Source organism: Gymnodraco acuticeps, unplaced genomic scaffold (assembly GCF_902827175.1).
Source record: "Gymnodraco acuticeps unplaced genomic scaffold, fGymAcu1.1, whole genome shotgun sequence".
Classification (NCBI taxonomy): domain Eukaryota; kingdom Metazoa; phylum Chordata; class Actinopteri; order Perciformes; family Bathydraconidae; genus Gymnodraco; species Gymnodraco acuticeps.
In genome coordinates, this window is record NW_022992244.1 from 697,248 (window position 1) to 724,456 (window position 27,209).

A 27,209-nucleotide genomic window follows, 5' to 3' on the forward strand; every position below is an offset into this window, starting at 1 on the left:
TCTTTTTAGGTGTCTTTGTAGCTTTTGAATGTTTTTGTCATCTTTTTGAGTAATTAAGAAGTTATTTTATGTCCCATGTAATTCTTGGTACTTTTGAGTATCTTTGAGTGGCTGTTTAAAAGGTGGGTCATCTATCGGGTTAGTCGGACAAGAGCATATGTTGAAGTAATGCAAAGCAATGTGTCTATCTACGTGTTTCATGCACAAGAATGAAAAAAAAAACCTCAACAGTAATAACTAATTAATTGTAAATATAACTTCTAAATATTCCTTGAAACAATCTTTCCTGTCTGTAATTGTGATCCAATCCACACATGAGAACGCAAGTCTACCTGCACAGTATCAACAGAGCCTATTAGGATTGTGGAGAGACACAGCACTTTCTTTAAAAGCACTATAATGTCCAAATCAAGGTAGCGACGAGAAAAACAAGAAAGAAACACTGCAAACAAATCCACTGCAAAACCACACAGCGAGGTAAGGGTCAGAGTGTGCCTGCTACACAAAGGACTCTACTCCTTATTTATCGTGTTTCCTGTACGTGTGTGCTGCAAAAGCATTCATCACTTTCAGCAGCGACTCCTACCTCCATCATATCTATCAGCCAGAGCAGCCTTTCCTACAGAAGGGGAGAGGGGAGGTTTGTTGGGTGAGAATGTGGGAGTAAGGGGGGGGTTTTTGAAGTGAAGAAAATACAAAATATCAACCCAAAGCATCTCAGCATGAAGGCATTGAAACGTGTCATTGTTCAGCCTCACAAAGTCCACATCAGATGAGGATCTTTTCTGCATCAGAATCGGTTAGAATCCATTGAAATATATCACACTACCCTCTTTCTCTCTTTCACACACTCAAGCACTAACACAGAAATAAATAAATCATACCAAACTGAACTGTTGCTGCAAAATGAAAATAGTAGAGAAATAGCATCCCATGGAATATTTCCTAAGCACAGAGAGCTACCAGTTTATCCTGAAAATATCCAGATGTTATGTTTCCACATACTTTAAAGGTCACCTCTTGTGCAAAATCCACGTTTTCATGTCTCTTCTACTTCAACATGTGTACCCTCTTCTTCATGTCTCTTCTACTTCAACATGTGTCCCCTCTGTGTAAAGAGATTCTGAAAGTTTCACGAAAAAATATTTGCTCTCTTTTTGTCCTGATCCATTTCTATAAAAACCTGTCTGAAAATGAGCTGAGCAGATTTTGGCCACTTTATGATGTCATAACGTTTTTTTGGCTCATGTAACCATTAGCCAATCACCAACCAAGGTAACCCCCCCCCACCGTATCACCTGAATCTCCTCCTAGAGCACCATTGTGTCTTTTAACCAAATCTCTCTCAGAGGGGCGTGGGGAGGGGCTCCTTATTTTCATCTAAAGTAACAGACAGAGAATCAGCACTTTTGAAACAGAGGGGATTATGGGATGCTGCAATGATCTGTTTGGTATTTCAAGTCAAACACTTCAGAGACATGTTTTATATATATCTGAGACCTATAATATATTGATGAAAAACAGTATGATAGGGGACCTTAACATTAAAAAAAGACTGCCCGCACTATATCAGAAGGTGCCAGAGAGTTATTGAACTGATAAACCCAGCCTACCCGTGCAGAGCTGAGGGTGGTGTTGGTCATGAAGCTGGCTGAAGATGAGGTCAGAGTGTCTGGGTACGACACCATGGACAGGGAGTCTTGCTGCAGTGCCGTGGCTCCGGCTGGCCCCTGTCGCGCTTTAAGAGCCTGAATTTCTCGTCTCAGCACCAGCGCGTCAAAGTGCTCCAGTCCTGAGGGGTGACCAGGCCTCGACCTCTGACAGCAGAGAGAACTGGGAGGGAGGGAGGGAGGGACAGAGGGGGAGACACAAGAGGGGAGGAGAGGTATGATGCAACAGGCTTAGGGTGGGTCGTACAAACTAGGATTAATTTAAGGACTGAAACGAAGTTCTTTTCTACAACTGTGATACACCAAAAGTTGTGTTTCATCCAAACCCTGATTTATTGACTGTTGCTGAGATCGATAAACTTAAACCATATCTTCATGAGAAATAAACGTCCCTCCTACTGAGTTTTCTGAGGACTTTGTGTTGTGACAAACAGAAACAGTCTAGCAGCTCTAACATCTTATTTTGAGAAGATTTGGCATTTATGGACAGTTAAAAAACAGGTTATTGTTTCGATGTGACCTGCTTGAAGAAGAACTATTTAAGGTCCTGTTGATGGATGTAGTCATACATATAGACCTCATTAGTTTTGGCCTAAACTGTACTTAGCTGATTAAATTCATTAGTTGTATCTTGTCTTGATAAGAACTGGTGAAGACAAACAAGGGGAGAAAGTGAGGGATGATTTGCAGCCTCAGGATTGGAAATCGAACCTGTGCTGCATGGACTGTGGTATTGAGACCGTTATACAGACTGGGCTTTTGTATATAGGGCACACTTTTCCATGTAAGCTACAGTGTAGCTCAATTCATGGTGTACTTATTTGAGATTCATACTCTTTCATAGGGGGGCGGAATATTATAATAGGCCTGCGTGTGGCATAGAAAGCGGAACCAAATCTGAATGGCTTGTTGAATTCCTTATTTACTTACCAGGCAGCTCACAAATAACTGACAGGGTAGTGTTTTCTTGACAGTGTGTGGGTTGGTTGCACTCCAGATTCCAAAAATGTGATGTTCACAAGCACTTAAAGGTGGGGGATGTAATTTTGGAGAAACCAGCTCGAGTGCGCTAGAATTTGAAAATATACCAATGAGGGCACGAGATAAGTTTGTGCACAGATGGAAGGCTGACAGGCAGGTCGGCCATCCAGTTTCTTTAGCCGGGCCGGCTCAGATGATGGTCGTACTTTTTACAGTACTACGGCTTCACAAGATGACATTTTTTTATCGATTTTTTGTCAAAGCACTTAAGATATTCATTGCTATCGGGATGTTAAGAGCATTCCATGGAATATAACAAAAAGTGTATCTCGAGCCGGTTTCTCAAACTTACCTACCCCACCTTTAAAGAGTGATTTTATCATGCTATTTTCTCCTTTAAAACAACAACTTTGGTTAGTTAATTAAACTGAATAGTGAGTATCATTACTAATGGGATCAATGTGAATGTTCCTAAATCCAAACCAAGATTTAGGCAGTAAAGGAAGTTTACAGAAGACCTTCTGTAGGTACATGTATCTGCAATCTAAACGCCTTTTGATTTTATTTTGTTTCTTTACAAGTTGAACTACTGCAGACTGTGAGAAAATTAAGAGGCTTTTAAGGATCCGGGATGAAAGAATAAACAAAACAGTGCTGTAAGTTTCGGGAAAAAGCCTGGGTATCAATCTCTGAAGGTCTCAGAAACTTCAATTTTCAAATCTCACATCCAATCCCACACAGCCCCTACAGGAGTGCAGAAACAAGCCTTCACCTTTGCGTGCGTATGAGCCGCTCAAACAGCGCACCACCAGCTGCTCCACCCCGATGTGTCCTTCCGTACTCCTCCACGTAGTAGCCCATGGTCTGCCGCTCCACCTCCGTCAGCAGGTGGCGCGCTGCTCCTCCAGCATGGCCCGCGTCTGGTTCACCAGGCTGGACAGGGTCACCTGGAGCCCGCCACGCCTTTATAGAAACCAGGCTGGTGGAGATGGAGGAAAGAGTGGATAATACATTCTTACAAATATATTCATTGTTTATATTGTTTTTAGAATGTTTCAATACTTATAATATGTTACTTGACTTTGTTACTTGTTATTATGCTAACCCATCACTGGATTCCTTTTTGTTTATGTTACTTATGTGTCCTATAAAATTACCGGTCAGAGTAGTGCTCTGTTTTTCTGTCCCTAAACTGTGGATATCTCTCTGTATTTATAAAGTGAATTAAAAGAGTTTCATCATTATGTAACGGAGGTGATCTTTGGGGCCATACTGTAGATCTCGGCCTCCGTTACGGATTGTGTAGCGTCCTTATTGGCGAAGTATGTTGATTTGTTCCCTGGTTTTATTTTGAAAAGTGTTCCCCTTCCCGTCTTGTCTGTTGCTGCTGATTGTGTTCACCTGGGTTGCGTTCAGATAATCCAAAAATCAGTTCCTAAATTCTAACCCTATCTCCTATTCCTTGACCTCTGAGTGAAACGTCACGGGGTTAAGGGATAGTGGATAGGAGAATTCAAAAGGACTTAGGAGAAGAGACCGCGGTACTTTACAGAATCCGAATGCACTTTCACTTTCCGACGTGTTTATGATGCGCCAGCGGACGTCATGAATGTGCGTCTGCTGCTGTGGGGAAACTATGGAAACTAGTTTTCTATACAGCGGACTACAACATGGATGTTTAATAAGAACGAGGGACTACTGTAAACTCATCTAGAGACTCTGCACCGTGCTCTGATGCTGTTGCTTTATGCTTTATGAACGTGGACAACAGAGAAACATATTCTTCATGACCAAAGTTGGAATTGAAATAAAAAAGGAAAGTGAAACTTCTGCTCGTCACCCTCTCCCTCCGGTCCACATTAATACAAATGATCCCAATACGTATGATTGTATGAAAATATCTTAAATCAATACAAATGTTATTATTATAAACGTTAGTCCTTAACATCTATCACTGTGTGTATCACCATTCAAACATCTTTTAAAAGTTGAACAAACCCCACACAGCTCAGTAAAGACAGTGAGATGTTGACTTTATTTGATCATTTCAGTAAAAACTAACGTTCATATTTCTCTTTTATTATAATACTGATGAACGTTCAGAAAAAAGCATTTTGGCAACTTACCACTTACGTTTTAAAAAGCTTAATAAGCACCGTAACTTTCATGATATAATTTCTCGGTCATAATCGGTTGTTTCCGTGAACGGCCGAATGTTGAGTGACGGCAAATGCTGCGGCTGCAATGCATTGTGGGGCAGCATTTTCTCCTCTCCTTTCGTCAAGGGGGGTCCAGTGGTTCCTAAGCTAAAGGAGGTTATAAAGGAAGTTTGAAACCTCCTTTCCTTTCATTTGGAGAATTGGAACGGCACTTATCATGGCTGCCACTGACGTACTTCCGGGTCATTTCACTTGGTTAGGAAGGTTCCTAAGCTAAATGGACTATTGGAACGCAACCCTGGTGCCCTGTGTTGTCTCCTTCCCCCTCACCTGTGTCTTGTTGGCTTGATTAGTCTGTGGGCCTTAGGCTCTGTTTTTCCTGTTAGTGGGTGTGAGATCCTGGTTGCTGGTGACTTCACATGAGACAGTCATATTGAGGCTGTGTATCATGTACCACAAGGATGAATAAATGCCCACACCGGGTTATATTTGAACTCTCTGCCTCTGCCTCCTTGCTTGGTCGGGCCGCTCAACGGTCAGCTTCACAATCATTAATCCCGATTGTATTTCTGAGTGAGGTTATAGCCCAAGATTTAGATGTTATCCCTGGTGTTATTTATTTTTACCACCATTTCACATTTAAGATTCTACTGAGCCTTTTCTAATTCCCGAGTAAATCAGACCAAGAAAACCAAATAAAAAACACCACACTACCAGATGTGTGGGTGTGTATGTGTGTGCGTTTCCCAGCTACTGAACAACACATTCTTCCTACAGGGGAAATGTCCTTCATTCTTCACTCAGTGTTTTCATTAATTAATTGTATGCAACAGACACCAACTCAAATTCCATGTCTGCGAAAAAATAATGTGCAATAAGCCCCTTTTCTGATTCATACGTGATAAGAAGGATTTATGGAAAAATGGAAAAGAGAAGGGAAAGATTTGAGGAAAGGGAGGGGGGGTGTGGACAGAGAGAGGAAGATGTGAATAATGGTGTTGAAGAGGATGGAAAGAAGAGGATGTGGAGAAAGAGGACAGGCAGATGTTTGGCTTAAACATGTAAGGACGGTGGTGTTGGGGTTTGAGGAAGGAGAGGGAGACAAGACGGAGAGTAGGAGGAAGAAGTGATGGATAGAGAATGAAAAAGCAGAGATAGAGGGAGATAAATACAAAGGTGACGGAGGAGCAGGTGGGTCAGAGAGGGGCAGAGGCAGGAATCACATCAGAAAAAGAGCAAGTACATTCATCACCTATCATTAGTCTTTCTGTCTCGAATGTATAAATCACCTGCTGTCCACCACCCTCTATCATTAATGCTTTGAGGCACCAACACCACAGCTTGCAGCAAGGCAGCAACTGTGCCTTTCACACGTGGGCAGTTTCTTTCCTCTTACAGCTTTTAACTCCGTCCCGCTGTGGCAGCTGGCTGCTCTGCCCGTCAGAAGGACCTCACTCTGGCTCTTCACAAACCGACGAGCTGCCAATATCACTATCTGCTCCTTTTTCCTCTCTTCCTGTTTTTTTTCTCTCCTCTAAGTTATCTGCTCGCTTCCATGCAGCTTCTGCCTTAATTAACAGCTTAATCAAAGACACCACTTCAAAGTCACGGCTTCGGGGGCTGAATCTGCGTGTGTTTGACGGAAACAGGAAGAAGAAGCAGGCCCAGCGCCACCTCCTCCTCCTCAACTCCCTCCCGCGCTCATCCATCCATATCAACAGCTGTAGTTGTCCCAGTGTCGAGCCAACAACTGTCTATTGCACAAGGTAAATCTTAATGCTCTCAATGCTTACTGGGACATTTCCTTCTGGTTGTTACTTAAGTCAAGGGCGCCATGGAGCGATCCAATCGGCATGCGGCAGTCAGACTGTCTCTGGTTGATGTATCAGAGGTCAAATCAGACAAGCCCCCAGGAAGTCTGCGGAGTGTTGAAGCAAATGTTTGTAGTCGCCAATCCATGGTAATACAACTTCGGTATCAGTGCGCTCAATCATTGGGCCCAAACTGACTTTTTGCCATTGACTAACATTGGTAAGAGACATCTGTTAATCAGTAGATATACAAAGTACAATCACTTGAAAAGCCCTTACAGTCCTTTGTGCCTGCATGTAGCCATCAGGCTGCACAACAAGGGGTCAACAATGTGACACAAACTGGACATAAAATACACATTGTTTTCACACACACACACACCATGTATACATCACTTCAGGGGACATTACATTGACTTACATGCATTTCCTGGAGACTTATCCTAACCTTAACCATAACCAACACATGCCTAATCTTACCCTTACCCTAATCCTAAACCTAACCAAGTCTTCACCCTAAAATGAATGATTCCCCTCATGGGGACCTCCAATTTGTCCTCATAAGGGAGGCGAGTCCCCACACGTGACTGTGTAAACAGATTTAGGTCCCCACAAGTATAGTAATGCTAGGCCACGCACGCACGCACGCACGCACGCACGCACGCACGCACGCACGCACGCACGTGTGAATCTGTGCTGTCCTGTTTTTCAGTCTGTTGCTGTTAAACTACTGAATTTCCCCACCAGGATTAATACAGGTCCATCTTATCTTATTTAATCTTATATGCAGACGCCTTATCATGTTTTTCGTAAGTTCTCCTTATACAGTACGTCCATGAGATCAGCACTTGAGGGTGTTAATGAAATCGGTCATCATTTACTGGAGTAAAGTCCCGCTAATGAGCTCCTCTTGAAACGCAGTGCAAGCGGACGGAGAGAGGACGCCTTTACTGTAAAGCCATGTTACAGTTAATGGACATCCTGTTAGAAGTGCTGGCTCTTTTGTTGGACTCGATCCATCTCTGAGGTCATTCTCTCGTGAGTTTCTTGGATGCCAGATAAGCCCTTTTCTCACAGTGACCAAAAACAACGCTGACCACTGCCAACATCTAATTAATAAAGAGGGAATCTGATCAAGCTGGCCGTGAACATGTCACATGCCTTTATCTCTGCTAGAGATTTTTCCATTTACCAATACAAAGAGGAGGAACACGTTTCAAAAAAGCATTTTCCAATAGATATTAAAACTATTCGCCTCTGTGTTTTTTTTAGAATCACACCTCTACTGAACATTAACTTTGGGGACACAAAAAAACACTTCCCTCAAACGCTCTTCCTCTACACTGTGCTTATCTGTAGCCATGACTCACATGATCTCATCCTGTGACTCATCTTATCTTCCCATCTCATCAAATGGCATGAGTAACTCTGCTGGATTCACACTAGTTGAAAAAAATAACTCTTTTAGAAAGGATGCAGAAGAGGGACTGCTGTCATCATTTTCATATCTCAATTTTTTTTAAATTAATTTAAAAAAGCTTAACCAGACACCTACAGTGAGTCTTAGCTAAAGTTCCTGGAGCTGCATTACTGATTTTAACTGTTTACTTTTGGCATTTATATATATATAGAAATTGTATCTCACTTTTAATATGTTTATATTTATGAAACAATCCTTATCTTTTTACATTTCTGACACATGTACATTTGTTTTTTTGCAGCCTTGTTGACATCCATTGTTTCTATTTTGTACTATTATCATTGGAGCTATAGACATTACTCCTGTATTTATAAAGTAAATTAAAAGACTTCATTATTAATCCTGATTGTATTTTTGAGTGAGATTGTATCCCTCTGATAGGTATTTTTACCATCACCAAAATGTGACAAAGTTTCATATTTAAGATTCTACTGGGCCTTTTCTAATTCCAGAGTAAAACCATACAAAAAAAAACAAAAACACACACACACACCACACACACACACACACACACACACACACACACACACACACACACACACACACACACACACACACACACACACACACCACACACACACACACAACACACACCACACACACCACACACACACACACACACACACACACACAAACACACAACACACACACACACACACACACACACACACACACACACCACAACACACACAACTTTTTTGTTTGTTTCCCATCTACTTAACAACAAATTCTTCCTATTGCGAAGATTTCCTTAATTCCTCACATCCCTGCACTCAGTGTTTTCAAACAACATTAGGACATCATTTTTCTAGCAGGAGAGTGCTTTTCTCTGGAAACAAAAACACTAAATCAGGAAACAAAAGTAGAAGATTGCAATGCCACACTGTAAAAATAGATTGCACATGATGGTGGCAGAGATTGTGTCTGACCTCAGAGGGCAGGTATTAGACTTGAGGCCAACAGACAGAAGTGTACCTCTGTTGTGTTGTTGTTGTTTTTTGACAGTCGTACCCAATAAATTAGCTTCTCAATTCTAACACTGATTCCTAGCTGACAAAGTCTATGTGTAAACTTATGAGAGTCTCAGCAAAGCCGGGACATTATGATAACAGAAGCTGACAGGTACCTATATTACCTCGGGTGATTCCATTTCAAGCTGTAATGTTCTTCCTCAGATCAAGAAAAAAAAAAGTGGATAACAATGACCATAAAATAAGGTTTTTTTTAAGTTTCTTCCACGCAGCTCGATGACCATTGTGAACAAGGCAAGAAGTAAATCAACCTTTTTCTTATCTGAAGTTACGAATGCTAATCAACTTTAGCAAAGACGGATCATGGAAGCTTATCACTGCCGCAGTTTCTCTCAGTCTCTTGTGCATTACCTGTGTGTGTGTGTGTGTGTGTGTGTGTGTGTGTGTGTGTGTGTGTGTGTGTGTGTGTGTGTGTGTGTTTTGCTTGAACATTTGACACATTTGCTCTCTTCTCCACCTCCAAAACATTTTATTACCGTACATTATATAATATATGACCTATTATACAGAACAGAGTCAATACCTGTGGCCGGAACAGAATTTAATGACTAAGGTAATTACCTGGCTGATTTACAGCATGCAGCCAGAGAACACATGACCTCATGGTTTTAGGACAGAGTGCCGACCCACAATGCATCCCTGCTGCTAAAACATGTTTTATTCATTACATTATATGGAGATTGAGCCAATATCAACCAATGTGATTTGCAAGTACTTTTATGCAATGTATGTTGAATGACCAGTATTATGTAGTGTACGATGTCCTGTTTAAACCTGGGTTTTTGAAGTACAGCTGCTCATTACTAGTACCCTACAGTACATTAAAGCAGACCCATTTGGATCTGTTAGCTATCTGTTGGATAGCTACATTTGTCTTAATTAACAAAGTAGAACAACCAAAGTGGGCCAGCAATGTGTTCTGTGTCTAATTGATAGATTGGATGGCTAAAACATTCCAGTTTAATCTTTGTGATTAAGCACATTTTTACATATTGGTTATTTATGATGAATCATATACTGTAGGTTGCTACAGTGGCAGCAGCTTTGAGGAAACCTGGTTTTTAACAAGATATTTGGTGTGATCAGACACTTTGGACAAAGGTACAGGCTACAGTTATTATCAATGGAAGCCGGAGGCATGAAGCTGAAAACTGACACCTGAAATCAAAGTTGAAGTAGCCTCTACAGATTTCTCCAATGACACATTGCTGTGTCACCCAAACTTGTTTTTGTTTCACAATCCTATTCTGTTCAGTCTAAAAACTGGAAGGGAACAACATATTTCAGTAATGGCCATTTCCCAGTGATAACATCATAACAAGGCTGGCAGAGGGTGGCAGCTGTCAGTGGACCAACATCGTTAAGACACACAGTAGCTATGTGTGGTGCTGTTATATTTAGCTAAATTATCTGAGGCTATGCCAGTTAAACATTTTGGAAATCAGAATTATTTTGCAGGTAGACCAAAACATTGGGGACTGTGTGCATTACATGGACCTGACAGCATGTGGTGGATATGAATGGGACTGTATTAAACTTGTCATGTGAGGTGGGACAGCAACATTCACTTTGGAAGTATTTGACGCACTCGGGTTGAAAAATGTTTCCAAAATGTGAAAAGACATGATAGCATAAACGTCAAAACATCAGACAACTCTGAAAGGTGCAATAGGCTTGTCTTTAGTCAGAGACCTCCTTAGGGATATCGAGAGATGTTGCCTGGGTGAACTGACAGAGAGACACTTTACTTTCAGAGGCTTTTTAAATCCTTATCAGACTCACTGTCATAGTATAAATAAAGTATTTATATTGCTCCCGAGCTCTCAGCTGGCTTTCTTTAGTTCGGGCAGTGATGACGCAGACAGTGTGCAGACGCATTTCACCTGCAGGCTTTAGATTGTTGCTTCAGTCGTCTTGGACATATTAATGTGTCAGTGAAGAAGAATGGAGAACAGGCAGGATCTAACAGCATCACTGCTACATGACCAGCATATGGCTGGCAACATTAACATCTGAGATACACTTTGAGCTCTCATACATATTAACACTAATTTATAACAATCATCTAACACATTATATAGCATTTAATTGGGTGTTTTCAGTCAAAAGGAAATATATTTGATAAGGTTTTGTGTATTTGTCTTGCAAAGATATGTTATTTCTTTAAATCCTTACTGAAAACAACCTTTTAACCCCAAGAGTGACCTAACGTAACCTTACAATGCAAGTCAACAGTGATTACAATGATTTTACTGTATAACAATTATGAGAACGCATGATCCTTAGAAGCTAAATCTAAGAGTAAACTAAATAAGTCAATTTATCAATACTTTATCGTGTGCTATAACTACCTGTGTGCCTTCTATACTAAATAAACATTATTCTATTATGCACTGTATTGAGCCTTATCTACCTTATTGGTAGAGTTGTTGTGAATGGGGAAATTGGCTTTAGAATCTATTTCTGCAGTAAAGTTTGATATGTTATCACAGGGGTCTTCTGGGATTGAGTCTATTTTAGCCAGCCTCTCTATAAACTGTGTTGGATATAAAGCAGGATGTTATGGAGGTTAATCCCAGTGGGTTTTTCGGTATATCTGCTTTGATATACAAGTAAATCCATAATAAAAACATTTTTGAGTAACAGAACATCGAGAACAATGCCATGAAAGGGAGAATAAAGCTCCCAAAAGCTCCCAAAAGCTCCCAAAACCGGAGAGTGAACCATGTTTCTCTTGTGCAGAGACACACAGGCAGCTTTTTATTGTGTAGAGCTAAAAGAAACACACTCTGGGCCTTGGTGTGCAGTTCATTACAAGTGCAACCCAGCACCACCTCTGATAAGCCACCTTGTTCTGATTTATTTGCAATACCAGCCTCTGTGACACACTTTGTTTTTTCTAATGGAATTCTTTGCCCCCTTGTGATATAGTAAACTAAATACTCATTTTGTGAGCTAGATTTTGGATTTATGGGGCACAATCTACACCTGTTGACCATGTTTATCATTCCACTCAGGCCAGTGGATTTTATTCAGCGATATATATCTCTCTGACTATTGCCTCCTGCTTTTCTTTTCAAGCCGTGTAAATCCAACTCAATTTCTGTTGTTTGTCGCCATGCTGTTTTGTAAATTGATCTTGAATTGTGTTTGCTGGCAGGTGGATTTTATTTGGAGGGTCCAAAATTACCTCGCTATCGAACAAGTGAATAAAACCTGAGCAATTAAATATGCCAGATACGTTTGCAAAGCATCAGTTTTTGAAGCTGAGGGATTTGTCTTGTTGATAAAAGGATTTCACTCGCAAGCATTCAGTTGTGAGTACCAGCAGCTGTAGAATTGTGTACTTCATTTGAGTATTTCCATTGTATGCTTCTTGGAATTCTACTCCAACAAATTTCAGAGCAAAAAAACAAAAAACAAAAAAACACTTTACTTGACTGAAATTTTTTAAGCACTCAAAGTTACCAGTTAAAAAACCTGAAACGCCTCCATTGGAATCCTTTGTTTACTTCAACGACATAGTGACATCACTACGTAACACTTTAAACCATGGTATTTGTACTTCTACTTAAGTAAAGCATCTCAATACTTTTGCACCACTTTGGCTACACTGCTAATAAAACATGTTGTTTGTCTTTAACTGTTTTCATCTGATCCATGTACTGATCAGTGTTCATCTCATCCTGGTGTACCGTTACATTAAAGCGACCACAGACTCCAATGAGCAAATTAGGTTAGACGGACAGAAGCAACATTTACCCTTGTTATTTGCCGTAATACATTTTGTTATCTCAAATAACATTAATTTGTTCTAGATCCCCGTGTAAATGGGGTCAGAGCCGAATTAATTATTCGTGACCTATCCTTAATTAATAAGCTTATCCGGCTAGCTTGGCCTTTAGGCCTCAATAACAGAGGCGGGGGTAGGACAGGCGTTTAATGTTGTGATGTGCTGGATCTACAGGCACCAGACGGGGAAGCGAGAGCAGATTATTAAATGAGCGTTGTTTTCTGCTTGTTTGAGCAGCACCATCACTGGCAGATCATTCTAATGGAGATTCATATTTATGCTGAGGAGGCGTTGACACAGCGTGAGAGTGGAGGTGGGGTTGGTGCGAACACAGACTCTCTGGCTCGGGCTTTGAATTATCGCCTCTCTTCTTGCTGCATGGCCCTTAAGCCCTGCTGCTACATATCTTTCCCTCCTAATGCTTTCTCACACACACACACACACACACACACACACACACACACACACACACACCACACACACACACACACACACACACACACACACACACACACACACACACACACACACACACACACACACACACACACACACACACACACACACACACACACACACACACACACACACACACACACACACACACACACACACACACACACGCACACGCACACGCACACGCACACGCACACGCACACGCACACACACACACACACACACAGCAGGAGCCAGTCTACCTACACATCCAAGCTTCTGGGGGATTTATAGAGCAGCTGCAGAACAGGTTGATGGCTATGAAAGGGCATTGGGCTTATATATTAAAGCAACTTAAGTACAAGACATGGCCAAATGTATGTTGACACTTAAGCATTGCATCCATACTGTAGTTGTTTGTCATCCCTGTATCACTGTTCAGACTGGTGAACACTTTTTTACCCTTGTCAGATAACAGTGGATTCACATGGGATCCAATTGGTCAGAGTAAGAGACTGATTGAGGAAATAGTGCCTATAAATGAAGAGAAACAGGTGATGGCAGGCAAAAAGACCGCAACAACAGAAAAACAATGACCTAGCAAAGACACGCTTCTACTCATAGCCCCTCACATACAAATACAAGTAAACAAAAACGCATTAACACATTTCCCCCACCAGTTAGGATTGTTTCATGTTGGAGATCAAAAGAGCCCATCAAACAACATATATTTGATCAAGGGCAGCCTTAAGGACACATGTTTGAAATGGACGCACAGCATGTTTCGAACAGCATGACACAAGAACAACAATATTATAGTGAGGAGAGCTTGTAATTACACTCAAGATCAAAATCACTTCAAGGACCTTGAAGTGCTGCAGAGGACAGGGCCAGGTACTAACTGCTGCTTTGAAGATATTGGTCCTGCTTCACATGGAGAGAGGAGGAGCGGACTGCCTTGGTGTGTCACATCAGAGGGTTTGTGCGGCTCACAAACCCTCTGATGGACGAAGGGGGTTATTTGGCCCTGGTGTATGTTCACAGATTTGTTGTTATGTTGCAGTTTGAGGCCAGAGAGCCTACAACCCCCACTGTGCACAAGCCACTCTACTTTGAAATGAAAAGTATTTATTTTGAAGCTATAGGGTTTTGTTGGCATGCATTGCTGTCTACTTCAATGGTTACCCCCAGTGAAGTCTGGAGAAGGACACAAGAGGATGCTGGCTACAGATTTATGGAGAACATTAGATATAAGCTGTGTCACCCCACTCTCATTAATTAGGTAACCATTAGTATCGTCACGATGCTGCTTTAAAGAAGAACATCTTAGAAATATGAGCTTTGTTGTGGATAATAATGATTTCTTTTGAATCTCAGGATTAGCCCGTTTCTCCTCTCATTGAGATATTTCTAAATGATCTATCAATGTAATGGCTCACACCTGATGAGAATTGATGTAAGGGTTTGCTTTTATTTGTTCATCTAACTCAGCCATGAAATCCGGACATGCTTAAAACGCATCTGCATCTACTTCTTGATTTTGTTTTTGACTAACAGAAGGATGGATTTATCAGAAATGAGGAATGGATGATATGTTTGTGAACGTTGTAAATAAACTTTAACATTACATTCCTGTCACCGTGACTGTGTTTGGCTCCGAGGTGGGGGATTTAAAACGTACTTAAACAAAAGTAAGAAAAATGCAACATCAAAGGCTTGGATTTGAATGTGTCCCTTCAACTTGATTTCACAGTGAAGCGTTGAATTAAATAGAAATGCCAAATGAAAGTATTTGCACCATTTAAAAAAAAATATCCTATAGGGACGTTTTATAAAAGCTCCAGAAATCTGTACCAGGCCGACTTCACAAGGTAGAACATATAGTAAAATCATTTCTGACGCCTTTTTGTCGTTTACTTTCCTAACAGTGGTAGATACACAGTCCCACCTCACAGTTCTGACACTTTCTCATCAGAAGGAGTTATTTGTCTACCTACACTGGATAGGAGACTGGATGGGAAGGTGAGCATCCTGTAAATCCTTGGAGAGGATGAAAGCAACCGAGCTCTCATAAATTCTCCAGGCTGACTGGTGGAGGCTGCTGAGGAGCAGGAAGTGCTTTTTCACAAACAACCAGCAGACAGAACCGATATTTCTGATGTTGTATTTCTGTGTTACAAGCATGAAAGCCACAGGTGAGGTTCACTTTGGGATTATTATATATATTTCAGTCCATTTACATGCACAAAAACCTGTAAATAGAAACACACTACAGGGGAGGGAAAACCCCAAAAAGTGTAATCCAGTCATTTGCTCACTTCTTCCGCAACCCCTGGCTGTTGCTGTAAAAACCTCACAATATAAAACATTTGTGCATAAAAGGCTTCACATTGGAGCAAGCTTGCTACTCGTCCTTATGAGTCTGGCCTCCTCAGTGTTTGGATTATTTGTTCAATGTAGAAGCATGAGAGTAAAACTAAGTGTTTTTCACAAATTCAAGGAAACACTGGGTGAGTGATAAACAAACAAATGTTCAAGTATTCCTTCAAAGATGTGTTGGTTTCGTGAGTGTATTTGGAAGCCTGCATAAATTGGAAGCACTGCAACGTCTATCCTGCAGATTGCTTAGATATATTGATCTTAAAATGCTGATAAGATAGCAGTGCCCCTTATACAATCATCTTAAAAGGGCCCTTTTGACTTAAAGAGCACATTGGTGTGTGTTGGTGGCAGACCAAAGTCTGTTTGAATTTGCTTGACTCTTACTTTCAAAATACCTCTGAATCCTCTCTCTGCCCCATTGTTTCCACATTACAGTACATGTCCTTCCTCGTCAGGAGAAGACTGCCCAATCCGATCTCCATAATGAAAAGTGAGCTCTCCCTACCACCCTCCTCCCCCTCACCTGCTTTCTCTCTCTGTCATCAGCTTCTGTCTCCTTTAACTCTCCTCTTACTTCTGGATTCAAACCCTCAAAGTCAGTTCAAAATGAGTATAGGATCCTGAGTGAGTTTGGGATGTACCAGGGTCACAATGTAAGGATACTAGGGATGTAACGATACCAAAAACTCACGGTACGATAATATTGCGATAACAAGTCCACGGTAATTGAGACATTTACTTGAAAAGATTTTCTTTATTAAATAATAAATCTGATTTGCACAGCATTTTAGTAGGATAGTAGTATTTTAAAGTGTCCAAAATACAATAATTAGACCCTGCAATAGAATAAATCAAGTTTCACTTTAGTTTTTCAAGTAACTCAACTCTAACTCACTCACTCACTAACTCACTCACTCACTCACTCAGCATCATCAAGGTTATCTTTTAGGAATATGAGCATGTCCACATTTCCAGGTAGAAGCTGGGATGTTTGGGCGTTTACAATATCCCCTGCTGTGGAAAAAACTCTCTTGCTTGGTACTGATGTTGCTGGGAGAGAGAGATATGCTTTGGCCATGGGTGACAGCAGTGGGTCAAACTGCATTGTCTCTCCACCACTTCAAAAACAATACAGTTTTTGCCAAGAAGGTGAGGCTTATTGACAGAGATATAAATATACTGTTGGTACTTGTCCATGTCTCTAGGTGTGTACATGTAGCCCTGTAAATACGATGTCCTTTTGTGTTATCTGTTGTTTTATGTTCATGTTGTAACCATGGTTGTAACCTACTTGCTGCCATGTTGGACAGGTCTCCCTTGAAAAAGAGATCGATGATCTCAATGGGACCACCTTTTTGAATAAAGCTTTAAAAAAAAGACAACAATATTTTGTCAGTCTCACGACGGTATCGAGACATTTATTTATCGCGATATTCGATATATCGTTATATCCCTAAAGGATATTGTTGTATCTTATGAGTGTTTGCTGAGTCTATTAGCACCTGGTTGGACCATGTTTGAGGTTTGATCGCTAACGACTAAAACACGGTATTGTGCTGATGATACAAGATAAATATGGAACTCAAAGTGGTCTGGACTGATCTGCTCTCAGCCTCTGTGGCAAAAACAAGCAAATATCCCGACCCAAAATACGCTAACAGAAGCTCCGCAGCACATCCATGTGTATACCAGAAGAAGGAGTAGTTTTGATTTGCTGAATTTGGCATTAAACATAACTAAAAGGAAGATAAAATACTCATGATATGTGATACTGTAGACATATGTGAGCTTTTATTAGCCAAGACATAAGGTGAAAGGTGAGATCGTCTATTTACTGAAGAGTGGTTGGTGACACCACTGACCTATTGTCACGCTTCAATTACATTTGCAGGCGGGGTTAACTGACGGACGGACAGACAGATTAGATTATCATGTCCGGAGAGAAACAATACTCAAACACACACACTGTGTTCAGTGTACACACACAAAGTGGAAATGACTTCCTATGAATCTCACCTTTCCTGCTGCTGAGGCTCCTTTGTCCATTGAGAAGCTGCAGAGAAACAGATGAAGAGGAACAATTAATCACTGAGGGACAGTAGAGTCGTTACACAAACAAATACATACATATACACACACTCACAAACACACACTGTTTTCACGGCAATTATAAGGAATTGTAGTGACATTGATGAAAAACTAAAACAGATAGATTTATAAAAGATATATATATATGTTTTACATTTAGGGTTCTTACGACAGCTATTGTTCCTTGAAAGAATAGCGGTATGCGATACATATTCAATACATATTCAATACATGTACTGATGAGACTTCACGTAGCGACAGTAGTAACTTGAATTCGACCTGTGAAAAGTTTGTTTACACTATGGAGTCTGGGAGCAGCAAACTTAATGTTCCTGATGTTTGAGAAGGACATCTTCTTTGTATTTTTAAACTTACATTTCCCCCCCCCTTCATATCCCTTTGATGGCTCTGTACATCATATGTATGTCCTTCCTTAAAATAAATCCTCAAACATATTTGTCTCATTATTCTGCAGCCACCCATCCATTCTGCATGTGAACCACCTGACTACACAGAAAGGAATCTCGAAGCACTGCCACAAGTGTGTTGGATATGTTATATAATGATTAGGATATGAGGCCGGATAAGGAATTGTCAATATAGTTAAATGAAAAAGTAATTCTAAATTCAATAATTGATGAGTCAATGTAATATAAAACATGACCAGACTACAAACTGCAGCTACGCTCTTAGACTGATTGATGGTTTTCTTTTCATTCATGACTTTCATCTGAACCATGAGATGTTCCCTTCATCCCTTCTTTATGTTTGATTTTCTTGGATTGAAGTTAGAGTATACATGTAGCACTTCCATGCACTGATAGACACACACAATCATAAAACTGCTAAAGCTTATATCAACATTTTCTCACAGTCCTCTCAAACACACTCACACACTTGGCAGCTACAGTGTGATAAAGAGGATAAGCAATATCTAAACTGACAGCTTTTCATCTTCATCAATATATTTCTCATTCCTCACAGGCTGATAAATGCGTACTTCCACAGATTTTAAATTCTCGTCATGGCTTTTATGTTTTCTTATGATGTGGCAAAAACTGCTGCAAATGTTAACTGGCCATGTCTGCCCGTCAGGCTTTTTAATACATGTGAAGCACAGACATCAAAATGCATGACACAAACGCACTCGACTAGATGTCTTTACATCTGTAAGTTCCCACGCAGTAATATGCTTTAAATCCACTGGTTAACAAGTTTGGGGCTCTCTGCTGGAACTGCTACCGCCGCGACCCGACCACGGATAAGCGGGAGAAGATGGATGGATGGATGGATGGTTAACAAGTCACCTCAAAGCGCTGCCTTCGGGGCAAGAAGTTACAGAGAATATATAATATACGGGGGTACGAGAAAGACTGCAGTCTCACCTGGGAAAGTGTGGAGACCTGTTTCAGGATTCCAATTCAATTAACCCGCTTGACTTTTGAGACCGACCATGCCATTTATTCTCAGCATAGTGATTATTTAAATGTCTCCTCCATGCCTGCGCTCGTTGTACCGTCAGATAGCCTTGATGTAAAACATAGGCTAGTAAATTAAACACAGTGTGCAGCACTTTACTCTGACTGATTTAAAATATGCAACATGGCAGAAAGAAGCCGATCATGACATAAAACATTATTTCAAGTAAGAAAATGTAATAATTTATTAAAACATGACAGTAAAAATGAGTATAATATCTGAGTGCCTTTAAATGTTAACTTAGCTTTTACAATGCTGTTACTTATTTTCACCATTGATGTGTACTTATGCATCTTGATTTTTAATATAATACTAATGTGTGCTTTTCCTCTATATTTAATATGTTAACCCGGTGCAGGACTAATAAAGGATTTCTGATTGTGATACATGTTCTACTGGTTAGCTGTCTCTCCCCTGCAGGAAACACTGAGCTAACCATAAACCAACCCCTCAGGAGGGTGCTCACTCGTTATCAGTTTTAAAGTTGAATACCTTTTTGAGCTCTGGTTATTTTTGGAGAATCAGAGAGGCATTAAAAGTTCTGAGTTGTCGGGTTGAGTGTGATTGTGATGAGGAAATGAGTCTGGCATTTACATCAGACTTTAGTTTGGCTGTTGGGGCTCACATTCATTCCAGGTGATGAGCTGCAGATGAGCTGCTCAGGTGTGGCATTTTGAGAGGAGCTTTTGATATTTTCCAACAGAGCTGCATATTACATATTTGTATTTCTACAAAAGGAGTAAATACAATTTCTGCCATCAGAGACAGACAGCTGATCACATGAGACTTTTCCATCTACTTTGGATCAAGACTGGTAGGACGTTTTTCATTTGTTATAATAATGTCTAAAATCTTCTGGGGTTTTATCAAAGTGTATAGAGAGTTTTGCGATTCAACAAATCATATTACATTATTTGTATTATACAAATAGATACAGACACTGTAAAAATACAAGGTGCAACTCTTTCTATTGTGTTATTAATATGGTAGTTCTTCTCTTCCTGGAGACTGATATAGAATTTGAATGTCTGTGTCATTTGCACAAGGGCTTGGTAAATATTAGAAAGATCTAATGAAAGTCAATGTACTGTAAAGACGTTTTGGATTTGTGTCTCTAAGCATTTGGTTTACGTGGAGAATATCTCCAGAGCCTCAGGTGTGCTGTAGAGCTGCTGCAGGCAAGCAGAGAAATCAATGTTGAAAAAGCCCAATTAATAGTTACATTAATAGTTTAAAATACTACCATAGTCATCGACAAACGCTGCAGGGTTCCCTTCATGACAACTGTACATTTGGTGAACTATAATATATATCTTATATAAGGGTTGAAGTTAAAACATTTTTGGCATTCGTGGGTGCTGCCATTCTGCCTCTTGAACCTAGCTTAGTCTTAGTGCCACCCAAAAAGCTAATGTAAATGTACTCTTTAAAAAAACAAAACATTTACTGACTTTTTTAGGATACCTTAAAGTGATGTTGTAAAATAACCCCTTACAGGGTTAATAATGATTTCTCTCTATACACTTATATATACAAAAAAAAGACAATACCCCAATTTATAGACTTCTCTCAAGTCAATGGCAAAAATATTTTTTTTAGCCAATGACGTCGTGGACTGACACAGACTGAAAAGCTCTTCAGAAACCTATGTGTGATGTCACAACTCACCCTGCGATGCTGCTGTTGGCCGAGCTCTCCCCTATCTGCGAGCTGGCGATCCACTTGGTCTCCCCCACCACCGTCCTGGCGTGCGGCAGGCGGCCCACGTCCTTCACCGTCATCATCAGGTGCCGAGACGACTTCAGGACCCGGACGGCCTCGTCGTGTGGGATGCTCAGGAAGCTGTGCCCGTTCACCTCCAATATCTGATCTCCGACCTGCAGGGAAGGGAGGGAACACGTAGGCATGGTGGGGGGGACTGAGCGAGGCGGTAAAAATGGTCCGTGCAGAGACTGCCGCATGCATAGGATCAAGGTCAAAGGTCAGAGAGGGCAGATGGAGGTGGTGGAGGAGTGTAACATGTTTAATGGATTAGAATTAGATAATTAGGTGGTCGGTTTCTTGTTAAAAGCGTTGGCTCTCTCAGGTTGGGTGAAATAATTACACATCGAATAAAGTTTCCTCCGCTCACTGACAGGTTCAAGACCAGCACTGTTTAATATGTAATATAAATGGCTTGAAGCAGGGACCCCTGTCTGTGCTCAATGAGGCGGAGCAGCTTCTCAATTTTAAACTGCACTTTTCCCAGGCCTCACTTGGTTTTATCTCACAGCTGTCAATCATGACTCAGACTTTTATTATGTACAACTGACAGAGAAACATTAGAGAATTAGCAAAAGGATAATACATAACTAAAAAAGGTCCTAAGAAGTCAAATCAATAATCAAAACAGAAAATGCACATGGAATTGAGGATCTGGACTGCTTCTAGGTATTTGTTTATCCCAATGATATTGAGTTGAAACCTGTTTGATCAACAATGGGGTAAGTATGGAGGACGAAAAATAACATATTTATAAATAAATGTGGAGACAAATGTAAAAATAAATGTTAAATCCATTATTTTGATGAACGACTTTCATTTATTTATGTATTCATTTAATTATTTCCATATATTTTTCTTTCGAATGTAATTTGTATTCCCCTTATTTATGAAGTTATTATTTCTGTATTGATACATTTGTTTATATATGTATACTAATGTAATAGTTATACTAGTTATTTACTGTCATTTACCTGTTGTAAAATAATGGATGAACATGGCAGAGGATACATTTATACTGAAAGTGTTTGAGATGGTGGATTATTATCTGCTGCTTCAAAATCATCTATCACTGCCCAAGAAACCGATTCATATATAAAGATAAGGGCAGAAATCCAAGCTTATTTGAAAACCAAATCTGTTGTTATTCATATCATATATCAGCTGTTTATGATGGAAATGTCAGATCAAGTTAGCTTTAAATGCATTTGATAAGGCATTCAGTTTGCCCTTTAGCAGCATTAGAGTCAAAAGATCTTGTCCTCCGTGTAGTGAAGATGTGAATGTTAATACACTACAGTCTAAAATCTATAGGGATATATAACTTCTTCATGATTTGTCTAGCCTAACCTCTTTAATAAGGGTTCTATACTGTATGTACAATGGCACAAAAAAACATGATAATTGTAATGAAGGAGGGATGAAAAAGAAGCGATAGCATAGAGAAAGCTACCATGGCCTTAACACTATCATGCATTTCAAACACTACAGACACCTTTCAAAAAAGCAGTATGAGACATGGGGTGCTTCTCAATGTCGAGTACGCTTGCTTGGTAGCACATGTCTTCCGAGCGTCTTGCTTCGGAAGCGAGGCAAGAATCCTTCCTGGCATTCGGAAAACGAAGAGTGGAACAGGCGAGCAAGTGTGCGTCATATGAGAGGCCCCGCCTTACATTTTCCGCCACAGATTTGGGAAAATTGGTCCGTGCGCAAAGCATTGTGGGGATTTTAAGACCGCAAAGCCTACACATGTGTAGCCTCGAAATTTCCAAACGAAGTACGCCGGGCTCGGTAATTCCAGGTATGCTGGGCATTGGAACAGTACTTCGGCGGCACTCGATGACGTAGGATGCTTGAAATAGTGGTTCTGGAGCAGCTTTACTCGAGATTGAGAAACACCCATGGTCCCTCCAACCCCCTACTCTACTCTGATAGAGGTGTGCACATCTGCACACATGGAGAACTCATAATTGCCAATTATACACAGTGTGCAAACTAAGAGTGAAGTGCTATTAAGTGCTTAATTTGGACCTGAGTTCCTGTTATTAGCTTTTCTTTTTAATGACTGATTTTAAATGCCATTTTCTTAATCTCTTTCATTTTTTGTAAAGCACTTTGAATTGCCTTGTGTTGAAAAGTGCTATATAAATAAACTTGCCTTGCCTTACACACACTGTCGTAAGAAATAGTCCCTTGTCCCTGAAATGTAAAGAAATAATGGCAGGTAGTTTAGATGCTTAGTGCTTCACACTGACTCTATTAACTTTCCCCGTCACCATAACTGTAATAAATTAGTCACAGAGGACACTCTCATCACTCCCCCTTTACAACAGGCACAGAGTCGCTGGTCCTGCAAATGACTGTCTGGCATTTAAACTTGATGTAGTGTTTAGCATTTAAAGAAAGTCCCCAAATGTTACTTTCTGTCTCTTTGTTCCATTCCCTCTTTACACTGGTCGGCCAACCGCACCTCCCAATCATGTCCAGTGTCTTACAGGAAGCAGCAGCCAGAGCAAACTAGAGATTAAAAGACATTCAGAATATCGTACGTTTCAGTTTCTTTGGCTTTTTCCGACAGCCCGAGATGACCCGACAAACTGTGTGTCACTGCTAATGCACCTCGGCACATCTGAGGACGTGCTCCACATAAACCTCCACCTTTATCAGAGCCTTTAATGGCACCGTTTTTAATATGTATGTGGGCCGTTTGATTGCAAATGCAAGGAGGGAAACATCAGAACTGAATTTTGAGATGCAATCAATCTAATCTCGTCTACCATACACTCTGCTGCGGCTTAGGAAGAAGAGAGATTACAAGCGTTTTTCAGCTGTTTGTTTTACAAAAAGCCACGGAAAAGACTCAATAATCTGCTTCTTACAGACTGTATACAGTGCTTAGACCCCAGAGATCAGTTTGTTGGGAGCTCAGCTCGGTTTATCTCAGTTTCACTTGGAATAGACGCAGCTTTAGAGCACACATGGCTTTGAAATGTACACAGCTCGCTTCATTGTGTTCATATCTCTGTCACTTGAAGATAGTGTCCCAGTCCCGTTCAGCCGTGACATTGTGATAGTGAGTCAGCATTAAAAAAAAAACCTTGGCTGAGTCCCATATCAGAATATGTTATATTTAAGTATAAATAAACCAATCCTATTTTCAAAGTTGGACAAAAACTAAGGGTATTATCATAAAGATTTAGGCTACATAAAGTCCTCACTTTTTATGTTGTTATTATTTTTTACACAGTTGACTTATCTCTGCATTTGACTTGCACCATTGTGTCACGTGCACTATTTTCTTGCATTATCTTGTGTTTGTTTCTTTACCTTTCTTCAGTATATTGCCGATTGGAGGAGCCTCAGACTTCGGATTTTCATAAGCATCAACTTTCGCATTGGACAATAAAACCTTTGAGTTTTGTCGCAAAATAGCCAAATGGAAGACACAATATGATAGGTAGATAAACTAAAGGCTGCAACTGATTATTGCAAAGGCAACACATGTCCTAGAGAGACCCCCGCCCCAGCACGGATGCCGGTAAGCCCGACTGAAGTCATGGCCATTAGGTAGGAACTGCTGTTATCGCTGCGAGCTGATTTTACGGCTATTTTCAAGGATCAGATTCGGGCAGTGCTTGAAAGTGAAATGTCAGCTATAAAATTTGAAATAAAAGCTGCCAAAACAGAACTCTCCAACTGTAAAGCTGCCATAAAAACGAGGTGGCAGTGATGGAAACAGGACTGTGTAGGTGTCTGGTTTTATGTCAAGGTTTTACAGCGTACAGTATAACAACTTTCCTCCAGGTAGCATCCCTAGAAAAAGGTATGTGGAGGTTTAGGAAGATCCAGGTGCAATAATATCTGAATAGTACGGGGACCAGGAGGCCAAAGCAGTCTCTGTGAAGCTTAGAAGATTTCCAGCTTGGAATGAATCCTAAACTGGACAGAGTGCACTGGACCTGACAGCCATTACAGAAACAAGCCAGAGCCTTACGGCCCGTCTACACTACAGGCGTCAAAAAATGCTTTCAACGCTTCGCCCATTCATTTGAATGGGGTGACGTAGGATATTTTCAAACTTCGCCGAACTGCATTGTGGGTAGCATGGCAAGGCGTTGCAAGCATCGCGAGGGTCTATCGGCGTCAAAAGTTGAACAATGTTCAACTTTTGAGGCTCGATGCTTGCTCGAAGCTGGCGTCAGCCAATCAAATCCCGTTTATGCACAGTACAAGCTAGCCAATCAAACCGCGTGTATGCTGGGAGAGACTACGCAGGTCATTTCCTCATATTCCAAACGAGAAATTACGGTAGCAAATCACCCGGTTCTTTACGACCAGAACTATTTACCGGGATACAAACCGGAGGAACCAGGCATGGAGGGAGGTGGCAGAGACAGTGGGTGAAACTGGTAGGTTTTCACCTGTTTGGGAATTTTATATCCAGTTTACTTCGTTTTAACATTGCTATTGCTTTGTATGTCGGGGGCGGGAGATTCATGTGATTGGTTGTTGGTGGCGTTGCTCGCAAAAAATCGCCAAGCTTCAGACACGCCCAGCTTCAAGATTTGTTGATGCCTGTAGTGTAGACGGGCCGTTAGAGTCCCGTCTTTATGACTTACTGACTGCTGCACAGAGGCGAGTGAAGGCGATTGATATACCAATCTCTTTCCATGCAGACTATATAGCAAGTGGCACCATGCACAGGCAGCATGCAATGGCCACAGACATTTTGGTAATAATATTTGAATAATACAAATAATCACAATAAAATAAAATAAAAGGAAATTAATGTATTATATTTTGTTAATTCATGAATATATGTTTTAACAGCTTAAACGCTAAGAAAGAAAGATACATATTTAGTAATTATTACTAGCCACTTCATTTTGCTAACATTCCCATTATGCATCCTTGGATTTATGAAAGGCATTATATAACTATACATTACGTTATTATTATTTGTATGCAATGCTTTTCATTTTATAGCACTATTAAGCACAACCATACCTGTCAGTAATGATAACATCTTTTATTCTGAAATCTAAATGTATGTCATTATAGAGTAAGCTGCTACATATTGAAAAGCTACAGAAGAAAACCTGCTCCAAATCTGTACATGACCCCCCCCCCCCCCCCCCCCCCCCCCCATTGAGGCTTTTCCACCATCAAATTCTTTCAGAATGACAATGAGCTGAAGTAAAAGATAAAACAATGCTGGATATACCACTAGTCTAATAATCAATTCAAAGCCCAGGCTCTAAAGCCGGGGATGCAGCCCGACTTGCAGAGACTTACCCTACAGTACAAGGCTCTTTATTCCATTTCCCATTCATTCCCTGTCCCCTCAGGACATTTTAATGCTGCCTCCCATCAAAGATGACAGGAGACATTAAGGAAAAGCTCATGATGGTTTCAGAGTGTTTCTATTGTTCACTACGGCTCAATGTCACGACTTACAGGAACACTTGAAGTGAGCAGAGCCATCGTTAATGTTATAAGTGCTTCTCTTACAATGAAGACATGTCTGCTGTGAAAAGGACTAAGAAATTGCCATGGTGACAGGAAGTGGTGTGATATGCAATAAGACATGTGATCTGCAAACAGACTGGGCATGTTGCTGTAAAAAACACACATACAATCCCCAACCTTCTTAAATTATAATTAGCTTTTAGGAGAGTGGAGGCATTGCTATGGTAGAAGAACGATAACCCACAACATTAAGGCATATTTTACCTTTAATGATATGATATACAGTACTTGTGGCAGGGCTTTTACATGCTTTTTATGAGGTCCAGATTATACTGTGTTAGTCCTGTAGTTAGCTAAGCACTGCTGTGTGTAAGCAGCAGTGAATCAAGTCAGATTATTTGCACCTGTTGTACTTGGCAAATGATTTGGAACTTTGATTCTCACTCTAATTACATGCCGATTGAGTTTTATGACCCAGTGTGTCTCATTCAAACCACACTGTTAATTCGAGAGGAACGAGTTAGAAGATGCCAATATATTATAATAGTCCTCTGGATGTCTTTATTATTGTAATGGCTCAGGACGGGACAATCAATATTTCAGAAAATTAACAACGTTCAGTACTCAATTGTTTGTTTGTACTCCTCTTTGATTAATTTAGAGACAAACA

At 40.5% G+C, this 27,209-nt stretch overlaps 1 protein-coding gene across 1 annotated transcript in view; it reads right to left on the bottom strand.

Moving 5' to 3' along the window:
• whrna (whirlin a) overlaps positions 1–27,209 on the bottom strand; it is an 80,488-nt gene that overhangs the window by 20,874 nt on the left and 32,405 nt on the right. The window contains 9 exon segments of the mRNA XM_034206321.1: positions 1,614–1,803; positions 1,805–1,833; positions 3,424–3,437; positions 3,440–3,547; positions 3,550–3,603; positions 3,606–3,630; positions 16,127–16,139; positions 20,694–20,717; positions 20,978–21,186. Coding sequence (XP_034062212.1) covers positions 1,614–1,803; positions 1,805–1,833; positions 3,424–3,437; positions 3,440–3,547; positions 3,550–3,603; positions 3,606–3,630; positions 16,127–16,139; positions 20,694–20,717; positions 20,978–21,186 — 666 coding nt within the window.